A 12,338-nucleotide genomic window follows, 5' to 3' on the forward strand; every position below is an offset into this window, starting at 1 on the left:
AAGTTTCACTTTGCTTCTGTAGTAACCTGGCTGAGAAGTCAGAGGTGGATCTGGATGGAAAGCAGAGCATCTTTGTGTTAGAGCTCTCCTGGGAGTGCCTTCTGCTCCCTTGGCGTGAGTGTGTGTGTGCTTTGGAAGTGTGGACGTGAGGATGTGGTCCTAGCAGGCCAGGAGAGCTCAGCAGGTCACCAAGGAGGTGCAGAGGAAACTTTCCCAAAGCAGAGGGATGTGCTGGGTGGCTGTGCAAGTGGAGCTTTGCCTGCAAAGGCAGTGCCTGACTGGCTGAGTGACATGGGCACACCTGCACGTTTGTCCTTGGGCGCTGAAGCAGCCCCACGAGGATGTTTGATGCAAGTGGAGTTTGAAGTGACCCTGATCTGTCTCAGGGGTATCAGGACCCAGTGCTTTCCTTGAGAGATATTTTTGTCATAAGTATTCTCAGGGTGTATCAGGGTGTCAGTCTGGCATGGTCAGGTATCCGCATCTCCTGGGGCCAAGGTGGGGATGGTGTCAGCTGTCACCCTGAGGGTGAGCAGGCGAGTTCCTGGCTTCCCTGGAGCCACCATTCTGCTGCACAGTGACTGCAAAGAATTTGCAGGAGCCACCTCCGGGGGAACATAGGAATATAGCTCCTCTGCAGCTGGTGCTTCCTCCACCCCAGCCCCTTCTTGAATATCAGGCATTTGGCCTGTCCAGGGACTCAAATTAACCCTTTCCCTTACCTTGTACATTGCTTATTTTCACATCCTTGACTGCTGGATTTCAACCAGGAACCTTTAGTGCTGTTCATTTTTAATCTGTGGCACTGTGGGGACATTAATTAGGACTGATAATAAGGAACACAAACCTATTGGCACCCTTCTTGGTGGTATCATTGAGGAATGCTGGCATGGTGCCAGCTCAGCTTCTGCTGTCTGTGACAGAAGCACGCACTACTAGCCAGTAAACATGTTGAGAAAATAGGAAATATCTCAATGAATCCTAAATGTGTCCATCCCTGTGCACAGAAGTTGCTGTCTTGGCTGCTGTGTGCTATGAAATGGGAACATTTGTTTTTTATGGGCAAAATAAGGGCTGTTCTATTTGTGTTGTGATGGTACAATGTTCTAAGTGTTTGGGCAGCCCAAACACTGCTGGTGGCATGGTAACTAGAGGAGCAAAACTTGGGAGCCTTGGGATGTAGATAGCCCACGTTGGTATATTTGTAACAGCCGGTTACTACCCAGAAAATACCCCTGTGGTTAAAAGTGCTCAAGGGAGTGGATGTGCAGGCATTTCTGGAGGTAACCTGAGTCCTGGCAAGAACTCCTGAGAATCACTAAGAGCCTTTCCGTCTTTATGGAGCATGAGAGTTAATTTTGTGGGTAAATGACATCTCCGTGAGGAAAGCAGCATCACCAAATCAGAGCCCAAGATGTCCTGTGGGAGCCTCCCAGGTCATGGTAGCAGCTCTGAGGCTGTTCCCCAGACTGTAGCATGGATTCTGTCAGGGATACTGTCACATCTGGGATAGCCTGTGCTCTGTGATGGTCAGACCACTGCTCCAGCAGATCCAGAGAAGGAACAGAAGGATATAACAGCCAGGTCTGACTGTGGCTGTCCTGGTAAGTGGAGACAGAAGGAGCTTTGGTGATGATGCAGCTGCTCCCCTGGAATATGACAGGGTTTGTTAAAGAGGAGCCAACAGTTCAATTGCTTTACTATTCCCCTGACAACCAGGAAACCCCACACCATGAGAAGCTTCATCGTTTCCTGTGTCATTTAATGGTAAACTTGAATAATGAAACCCAAACCCCAAATCCTACATAATGTAATTATATTAATAAATTAAGTTCATCCATTCCACATAATATCTCCTGGTGGTACAGGGGGTTTCTCTCCTCCTTTTGCCTTTGTTCTCTTTATTGAGTTGAGCATCCTTGTACTGCATCAGGAGGAGTAAATAACCTCAGTTATCCATCTTTGTTGCAAAAGAAGCAATTACAACCTTTCCAGTCCCTGTTATGGATCCTCCCCAGTGCACTTCCACTTTCCCTGTCCTTCTCTTTCCCCTCCTGCCTTTGTGTCTCCCTTTTGACAAAGAATGACCAGAACCACATGTAATGATCCAGGCTGGGGATTGCTGCTGCTGAAGTGCCTAATAGGATTATAGGATTTTCAGCAGTAATCCTTATCCTATTCTTTAGGCAGACTAACCTTTTACTTAGATTTTTGCCTCCTGTTGCACAATTATTTGACTCTTCAGTGATTTCTTTACAGCTGCTGTTTTGTCCTTTTTCAAGGTGATTGTAATTGGTGTAGACCTCCAGCACAGAGCAGTGTAAGAACTGTCAGGTTGTTGTGGTTATTTGTTTAGTGCTGCAAGTGAGCTTTTCCTGGCTCACTGATGGATGTCACCACTTCCTTGTCTCTCTCTGTACCCTGAGGGTGTGTGCTGTCTTTAGCCCGGACTGCAGAACATTTCTGTAGCTTTAAATGTAGCAGCTCTTCTGCATCAAGCTCTGGGAGGTTTGATGATCAGGATATCTGCTTCTGCACAGAAGGTAAAAGGGCCAAGGCTTTCTTGGGTACACAGCTCATTCAAAGAAGCTTTGAAAGATGGAAATGGGTGGGGAGTGGGTTGATGCTGGTTTCCTAAGGAAATGAGACTTAAGTTGTCTGTTTTTCCACTGCTGCAAAACTTTTGGATCTGCAAAGTGGTTGTGGCCAAAACAAATGGGTCAGAGAGGTCTCAAATATAAATTTCCTACATTATTCCTAAGAATTAGCTGCTGGATAGGAGATTATTTATAGCATTGTCTGCCAGGAGGTAAAAGCTGCAGCGCTGACTCCATAGGTAGGTCATTAATTTGGCTGGCCAGCACCAGACAGACAGACAGACAGACAGACAGACAGACAGACAGTGCCTATAACACAGAAAGAGTTACAGCACATCTGAGTCCCAGCTCAGCTGGCAGCTGTGGGAGGGAACTGAGGGGCAGTCCTGTGATTCTGGGGAGGTGGGAAGAAAGTTGAAAGTCCTGTGATCTGTTCAGAGAACATCAGAAGTGTGGCAGAAGAAGGATACAGAGATGAGGAGGACTGGGGAATGGTGTGGTTGGAATTGGGCTGCAGTCTCAGACTGGGGGCTGTCAGGATGAGTGCCAGGGAACAGCTTGTTTTGGAGGCAATGGACTGATGGGCAGTGGGAGAGCAAGGAGCACAGGAGCTCCAGGGTGTGGGAGAATAAATACAGAGAACAGCAGAGGAAGAGGGTGGTGGCACTGCAGTCATTAAAGGAGAGAAGGGACCGAGGTAGGATGTGATAAAAGAGCAAACCAACAGGGGTTAGGAACAACGTTTTTCAGGCATGGAAAGCAAAGTTACTTCAGCTTGTTAGGCTGGGAGTGAGGCTGACTGGGACAGGGGAGAAGGGTTTAAACATGGGTGTGTCCAGGTGGGGTAGAGATCACACAGAGGTGGAAAGGAGACTTGGACGAAGAAAGACTTTATGGCTTTCAAGGGACAAAGGAGGGACAAAGGGTCAGCCTCAGGTTTGTGTGTAGCGTGCAGAAGGGGTGATTTGGCAGCATTCTGAGCATGGAGATGAAGGAAGGCAGGAATCAACAATAACTTTAATTACACAGGAAGCTTGGATGAGGGGGAAGTGAGAATTATTGTCTTCAGCAGGGTAGAGGAACTGAGGGAAGAGATGCAGGATTAATGTGTGTGTTTGAATTAAATCAATTGTACTCAACCCTGATCCAAAGCCAAGTGAAGACAGTAACTTCAAGAGACTTTTTGGAATATCTCTATATGCAAATATTTGTCTTAAAACCCCTGAATATGCTTTTCAGAAATGCCCAAACATCTTTTGTCTTCCATTTGTAGAGTGTACCCAGAGATTGTGACCCCAAGCCACTTAGTAAGCCACAGCAATGACAAGACTGGCTTCCAACATTCCTTAAAACAATTTTCAGCCTGGTAAACCACAGCAGTAATAAATGTCCATATATGCACACAACACACTGCAAGGCAAATCAGTGAAACTCTCAATCTCCAGTTTAGGGAGATCATGTCGCCTTATTAACTGTCCCTTGCTTTAAACATGCAAAATTATTGCAATTTCCTTCCCTCACAGGATTTTTTTCCCAAGTATTTATCGTCTGCAACTAATTATTTTCTGGTATTCCTATAAACCATTTGCTTCTTCAGGATCCAGTGACTTTCTGTTACCAGCACAAGCTGAGGAAGTGAATATCAATCATTCTGTGATTATTTGCAGGAAATAAAAGTGTGAGATAGCAGCCAGTCTAGGCCAAGAAGGAAGAACAGCATTGCAGTGCATTTTATAAGGAGAGCCAAAAATATTTTTCATGTGCTCAGCTGTTATTTTCTGAGTATTGTAGCTTTCTTCCTTTTGTGAACTCTTTCTTCTTTGGATTAGGTCCTGCTACCACTGAACTTGGAATATTTGTTATTATATCTCAGGATCAAGTTACCGTGTGTGTGTTCATCCTTGCCTTAACCCATGTTGCTGTTTGGTGGGATACTACAAGGGACAGAACCCCTTTTGGTTTCCCAGGATCTTTCTGAGTGTTTGTATCTGATCCTTGCAGATAGCACCAGCCCCTCTGAATGAAATAGGTTTGGAGCTGACTGCTACCAGCAAAGCTTTTTGAAACCAGTGGGAAGCCTCTGTGAAATGTTGAATCTCCTCTCTCAGTAGCTGCTTTTCTGAAGTCTGCACTGTGCTTCAGGTTCTGCTAAGCCATGCTACAGTGAGCATGATGAATAGCAGGCAGATTGCCTTTGGTCAGTGCTTTGGAAATCAAGATGTGTGCTGGCTCACCCCATTCTTTCATAAATACCTTCCTGAGCTCCAGGAAGGATGATGGTGCACCATATCCCAGAGTGTTAATTTTTAATGTCTTATGCACGTAATGGACTTGACTGTAATTACGAGTCCCTCGGCACACAGTCACTGCTGGCAGGGTGGAAAAAGATGACTGTGGGTCCATGTGGCTCCACAATTAGGGATTGAAACATTGATCATTTTCATTCCCAGGAGCAGAGGAAACAGTTGTGTGAATTAAAAGCAAAAGCTTCAACAGAAGGATGGGTAGTTGCAAGCCAATAAACATTACCCTGCAATCTATTAAATTTAGACTTTGCAGCATCATCCTCCTGCTTTGAATAAAACTGACTGAAATCTGGGCAGGGCAAAGTGGTTTTGACAAGCCTATGCTTACGTCCAGAATAATCCAAGTGAATAAGCATGTAGGCAGTGATGCAGAGAGAACCTAGGATAAAAAATTCTCCACGTGTTTTTCTCAGTAGTGCTATTTTTAACTTACAGATCCCTCTTTCTTTCTTACATGAAATCTTGAAGGTGACAGCATCCCTTTCAGGCTTGAAAATGAAAGGAAGCTGTCTGAAAGAGCAGCAGAGCTAGGACTTTTAAGCCTAATCTTGTTGTCATATCTTGGTGGGCAGATTCCTTCTCCTTTCATGAGCCCAAATTGACTTTACTGAACAGTGCAAGCTCCTTCCCTGTACCAGGTTTAATGTAGGATAAGGCACCCAAACCCTTGCACCAGTAGAACCTGAATCCTGGTTTATCATCTGCCAGCTTTTCAGAGTACTGAATAGAGGTGGAAGGGATTTTAGACAAATAATTCTCTCTCTGAAAGAAATACTCCCATATTCCTGGTGTTGCAGTAGATTGTTTCAAGATCAGACTTTTAATTTCCTTTTGAAAGTGTGGTGTTGGCCTTTTTTGTTTGGTTTGGTTATTTTGTTTTGTGTGTAACTCATAAGGTACAGCTTTGGAAACCATTGCAAAATGAAAAACAACCTGAATCTCTGCTCTTCATTCAAGTCACTGGCAATAGCTGCTCTGAATTCAGTGATGCAAAATCACTCTTGTGCTGTACTTAGTGCACTCAAGCTTAAATCAAATCCCAACACTTTTTACCAGTGTAAAACCCACATTTAAAACACAGGGGGGAAAAAAAATCTTTCCCTGTGACAGGAAATCAATTTAATCCATTTATTGTTTGTTTGTTTTTTCCAGGCTTATATTTGGCACACTTTACCCTGCATATTATTCTTACAAAGCCGTGAAATCAAAGGACATCAAAGAATATGTGAGTACTGAGGTTTGTGGCTATGCTGGAGGGTTGTTTTCTAAGATTGCTCCTCACCACATTGGAAAAGTGTTGTCTGTATTCTGGGAAAGCTCATAAAGGGACAGACTGGCCTGAAGGTGGGCTGGTTGATTGCTGGGCACAAATGAGCCTTGGGTTTGTGCTCCTGGCTCCAGTGCAGAGCTGATGTGCTCCTTGACAAATGCATGCTGCTCCTCTGGTGGTGAGATGCACAGCAGACTTAAAAGGCATTTGGCATCCAGAGCTTTGTGTGCTCTTCTTTGTTTCTGAAGAGCAGCATAAATCAAAGCCTTTTCAAAAAGCCTTGAAGCTTTAACTGCTCATTCAAAACAAGGATAAGAGGAGGCAACTAGAAGTGCATATGACTGAATCCTCAGACAGAAACATCCTTCCTTGCAGAGCGACCTATTTACAGGCAGGTCTGGCAGCTGGGTGTGCTCTCTTTTTTCTTTTTGCTGAAAAATCTTCCCTGGGCCCTGGTTTCTAAAGGCATATGGGGCCATAAGGGAAAGTGAAATGAGGGAGAATCAAAAGCACTTGGATGCTGTTGGGGTCCTGTGGGATTTGTAGTGCCCTTCACAACCTGAGCTCTTTTAACTTCATTGAACCCAGCTCAGCCTCCAGATCTTGACTCTTCAATCCTCTCAAGATCCCAAGGATAACAAGACCATTTCCTCATCTGGATAAAAGCATACATGTCTATCCCATTAAATCTTTAGTGCAAACTCAATCTGGGACTCACTGTGGCTGCTAAGAGTTTTGTTTATAATTTTCCTCCTTCAGAAAATGGTTTTGGGTATTTTGAGAATCATAAGTGTTACAGAACACAACAGATACTTAAGGTAAAATGTCTCTGCAGCCCTGGCACAGCTGTGTTTCTCAGGGCCTCTTTGCCTGAAAATGCTGAAGATGTGCACAAGCATCTCCAAGCAGTGTCTGCCACTGATACTTAATGTTTCCATAGTCCCTTTCTGGAAGGTATTTTGTTGAAGGCTCCATTTCCTGTTGGAAATTGAATTGTAAAAGAGGAACTCACATCAGACACATGTGCTTGTGACACAAGTGTAGAACAGCTGATCTGACCTGGTCTGCCCTTACAATTGATTTCAGTTTAATTTAGCACTTGTGGCAATGTATCCATTAAGGCCTGACTAAAAAAAATAATAAATGAAGTAATAATTTACACTGACACAGGAGGAACATTCTCTTATTAATCAAAACTTATATCACTCTAAAGTATTTTTTTTCTGCTTGGTAATAGTAATTTTGGTGAATGTTTTAGGCTGCTCCAACCCCATCCACACCAGGTCTTGGTTTGTGTTTAAAAGTTTTGCTGGCAGTAATGTCTAAGTGAGAGAGCCACGTTGGCACTGAGGCTCTGAGGAGTCACAGTTACGTAACAAGTCTGGCAGAAGCTGCACTAGGAAGATGATGCTCTCAGGCATTTGGCAGTGCCATTATTGTTGTAACACTACATATAGATATAAATATGCACATAAATATAAATCCCAGGAATGCAATTATGCAGCAGAGTGACAGGTGCTCAGGGAATCATTCCAGTACTTACAGGGAGATGGAGACTATCACTACTGTCCCACCGACTGGGGGAGAAGATGGGGATATAATTTCCAATCTGGTGAGATCCAGATTTATTGATGGCTCCATCTTCCGTTCCCCAGAGCAGCACCTGCTGTAGGTATCCCTCTTGTGCTGTCTTCCCTCCAGCCTTTCCTTAGCCTATTGCAATTGTACCAGCCTTAGCTAGCATGGTCCAATTCTCTAATTCATGGATTTTCATGGATTTTCATGGATTTTCATGGATTTTACTTCCTTAAGCTTTTTAACATTCCAGCAAAGCTGCTTAGAGATCTCAATTTTCAAATACACCTAATTAAACAACTGTTGTCAGTAAAATTAACAACCTTTGTCTCACCATCTTTTTCCATCCTAAGAAGAACCAATACTACATACTTCAGAATAGTTGAGCTGTGCTTTTAGGTGCCATTTAGTGCTCAGTGACAAAAATTTCCAAATTCCTGAATTACTTGGGGTGCTGCAGTTTATCTGACCAAGTCACCATCCCCAAAGACTCTCTTGCTGTCACCCCAAAGGAAACCATCATCTGGCAGTGGAGTTTCTCCAGTTGAACAGAGAGCACAGCACATGCTTTCACTACCAGTATGAGATAAAACATTCCCCCCTAAGCCCAAGGGAAGGGATTTAAACTCTTGCCCTTGTCACTGCACTGGGTATGGGTGGGAGCAGGCACAGCCACTCCAGGGCTGCCCACTGAGTCAGTAAGTTGTGGTGAGTTGATTGTTCTCCTGAGCCCTGAATTATGGGATGTGCAGTTACCTCTTTACCTTTTGCTGGCTGTAGGTATTATGTAAGTAGTTACATTTTGTCTTAACTGGAGTTTGGCCAACAACCTTATATTAACATTTGCTATTAACTGAGCCAAGTGAGATTTTTAATGCTCTGTGATAGGGCTGTCATGCTCTACTGGCCAGTGGAGTTTCTGTAAGGACAGAGTCAGGCTGCTCTTCTTTTCCTGAGACCAATCCTGAAGGCCACAGTCACCTTCCCAAGGGCTGTGTAAATCTGACACGTGTTATGTGCTGAAGTGGGGCAAACTGGCACCTTCAAGTCCACAGTAATTGCTAAATACACAGTGGGGAGGGTGAGAGGGTAAGAGTTTCTTTTTCTGTGAGAGTTATTCTGTGCACTTGTGCCTGTAAGAGATAGTTTGAGACTGTTTTTGTTTACCAGGTCAAGTGGATGATGTACTGGATCATATTCGCGCTCTTCACGACAGCAGAGACGTTCACGGATATCTTTCTTTGCTGGTAAGAACCAGGGGGAAGAGGCTCTTTGGCATGAGATGAAAAGAAAATGGAAATGTTTACAAGGGGAAAAAATGGCACAAAAAGGTGCATTGACTCCTGTACAGGGCTTCAGCAGCTTCAAGTGCATAGAGGGTTTTTGTCTGCAGGAGACATGCTTCCTTTCTCAGTGCTGTCACAGCGAAAAGAAAGAAGTGGAAAGGCTCAGTGGTATCTCATTAGTGGGAAATCATTACTGGAGTCTCAGCCCTGACTGTCAGAGAGGCACAGCTGACTGCCCAGTTGGATGCTGCAGAGGTCATCACATAAATAACAGTTGATTGAGCTACAGGCTGAGTTTTAGACTTGCCTGGCTGTATCCTACAGTAAATACACAGAGTGTGGATCAGGTGCAAACAGCCCTGCAGCCCAAGACTTTGTAGGTTGCTGTGTGGGTGGTTGTTCCTGGGATGTTTTGCCTGGCACATTCCTGGTTAGGCTGGGTTTCTGGTTTGATGGAGGACAGTGACAGTCAACACTGATGTGGCTCTCTAGTGCCAGTGGAAGGATTCCTGGTGACCTCTGTCAGGACAAGAGCACATAAATGCCCATTTTTCAGTTTCAGTGGTTTTTGGATGCTCAGGTTTGAAAGTGTTTGTTGCTTGGTTGGCAACAAGGCCTTTCTACCAGAAATCAGTAGATTTAGGATGAAAATGTGGCTGTAGTGCATGGTCCCTACAGCCTGTTCCTGCACAGCACTGCCTGCCTTGAGTGAGTCCTCCAGATGAAGGAAATCAGGAGAACTTGGCAACATGTCAGATCTATTGAAAAGGAGATAAAAGACATTAATGTCCATCTAATATGCATGCAGATCTACCTCTCCTGTGTTCATTTGGAGCTTTGTGTTTTTTTTGGAGGATGAATTATGTGGGTCTGCCAAGAGAAATGGCAGGGGGCTCATCCAGCCTGTGAAATCAAGTGTGCTGTAGAGATCCTCAGTGAGGTGGGAGATCAACCTGGCACATCCATGCTCAGAGTAGAGCATTGCAGAGGCCCGTGGTGTCAGACCTGGGTGCTGGCTGGCCCAGCTGGCTCAGTGACAGCACTGTGTGGCACAGCAGGAGCCTGTCTGGGGCAGCCATCACAGGCCTCTGCACTGCTCTTGCTTGCAAAGAGTAACAATTGCTCCTCACACTGCTGGCAGCAACATGCCTGCCCACATGAAGATGCTGCTGGGTGGCCAGTCTTGAGCTCTGGCCTCTGTCCTGCAGAAAAGAGTCTGGATAATTTAATCTCAGGATGTGCCTGGCTGCTTGTTACAGCTAAAGCATGTCCTGCTGTTGATGTCCTCCATATTTTCCAGCCCTACCTGAAAGTCAGTGTGGATCTGCACCTTTATGTTGCTTGGACAACAAAGGTTCTTGTATTTCAATTTTAGTCATGTAAGTGTTAGCTTAAAAGCTGAGAGGAGATGGAAAGTGTATAAATACATATCAGTGAAATATTGGTTTGCTGGTTTGGTCTTTGCTTTCAGTGACTGGGGATACTGTGAAGGCAGCACCTGTGATCTTTGCTTATAGAAAGCTTCTCTTATCACATGTCAGAGTTTCTTCCAGACCATTAAATAATGGTCCTGATAACCAAGTAAGGATTCACCCATATCATTGAGATGTGCTCAAAACTGAGTCAATACACTTTAATCCTTAGATTTTTTGGCAAGCAAAAGCTGCCTTGAGCTAGGCTGGCAAATCCCTACTTGTGCTGAGCATCTCTAATTAAGGGCAGTGGTTAAATTGGGAGCAGACAGTAACCCTCTCTTTCTTCTAGGTTTCCATTCTACTATGAACTCAAAATAGCTTTTGTAGCTTGGCTGCTGTCTCCATACACAAAAGGCTCCAGCCTCCTGTACAGGAAATTTGTTCATCCAACTCTGTCTTCAAAAGAAAAGGTAATCACAAGTGCCTGGGTCCTCTCTGGGTGGAACAGAACTATGGTGTGTTTATTCCAGTCCCTGTATCATTCATTTCCATTGAAGGGTTGAGAGTTGCTGATTCTCTTCCTCTATCATTTGATCCCCTCTTTTTGGTTGATGTTTTTGTTCTTTGTGGTTCTTGTGTTTTTAAATACTGGCATCTGTTCAGTGCACTCACACTTATTAACTCATTTTGGTGCAGTTGAGAAGGTGGGAGGGAGGGGAATAAAAATACCTCCTGAGCTACTTTGCATGTACTGACTGATTATAGTTGGAGTGCTCTGTTGTGGCTGGATATAACAAATAGAGAAACTTGGTCTGGCAGCCAGGACTCCTCAGCTTTGTTCTGCCTAAAACATTGTACAGCAGAGACAAACAGCCCAGGCAGTCTAAAATGGGCTTAGCAAGCACATGCCTAGCTGTGTAGTGTGGTGAAAAAAGGCATGTAGCCTGTTGAGGTCCTAGATTAAAAAATGTCTTGCTCAAATTAAAGATGCTAATTTTGGGAGGGGGACATTACAACTTGGCTATCATCTGCCTGCCTGGGAGATTCCTGTGGCTGTGAACGGGACAGTGTCAGGCAGATCCATTTGGCTCATGAGAATAAATGGACCAAGAGCAGCTATTGTCACATACCAACAGGAAAACTGCTGAGTGAGTAACTGTTTCCTGCGCTGGCAACTTGGAGATGAAAGCTCTCCCTTTAGTCACAGGCAGTGAAGGAGCATTTGGATCTCAGTCCTGTCCAAGAAGGACAGTGGGAATCAATTCTCTGTCTCTGCTTCCCTTTGCTTGTGCTTCTCCCAAGTAGGGCTCGAGCAATTTGAGCTGCCAGCTCTTACCTATGGGCAATAGGGAGAGCAGCCAGCAGCTCCTCACAGCCTCCAGGCCCCACTAACCCAGCACATCCACCAGCTTGAGAGCTAGAAGTCCTTGCTATCATTATCATGCAGACCCCAGTGTCCTGAGGGAGGGACAATAAGGGCAGGAAGCTCCCCAACTGTTTCACTGTAAATTGAGCAGCATCAAAGTCCAGAAGCTCTGGGCCTACTAGTTCCATGGGCATCTGAAGCTGGGCACTGCTGTGATGTGCAGAGATATCCCAGATATTTCTGAGGCCACCTGTCCTGGCCACAGGGCAGTGCAGCTTCAGCTGCCCAGTGTCATCATGTGCGTATTTTTAACTATGAGGCAATCCCATTTGTCTTTGGAGCGCACGATTTGCAAATGGCTATCAGTCCATGTTGCTTAGGCAGAGTTCTCTTGTTCCAGGATCCCAACTTTGGGTCCCAATCTTCCATCTGTAGAATAAGGGTTCTCCAATCCTGCAATAGGAGTTATTGCCTCCCAGCAAACTTTTCCCCTTTGCAAATGTTGGCTGTGAACTTCTTTCCA

General features: G+C 44.8%; 1 protein-coding gene across 1 annotated transcript in view; it reads left to right on the forward strand.

The window, feature by feature from the left end:
* Positions 1-4,752: 4,752 nt before the first annotated feature.
* Positions 4,753-12,338, forward strand: part of REEP1 (receptor accessory protein 1) — a 41,269-nt gene continuing 33,683 nt past the window's right edge. Inside the window, exons 1-4 of the mRNA XM_031063059.1 lie at positions 4,753-4,760; positions 6,056-6,128; positions 8,919-8,995; positions 10,799-10,919. Of these exons, the coding sequence (XP_030918919.1) occupies positions 4,753-4,760; positions 6,056-6,128; positions 8,919-8,995; positions 10,799-10,919 (279 nt within the window). The remainder of the gene's footprint in view (positions 4,761-6,055; positions 6,129-8,918; positions 8,996-10,798; positions 10,920-12,338) is intronic.

Source organism: Geospiza fortis, unplaced genomic scaffold (genome assembly GCF_000277835.1).
Source record: "Geospiza fortis unplaced genomic scaffold, GeoFor_1.0 scaffold125, whole genome shotgun sequence".
Lineage (NCBI taxonomy): Eukaryota > Metazoa > Chordata > Aves > Passeriformes > Thraupidae > Geospiza > Geospiza fortis.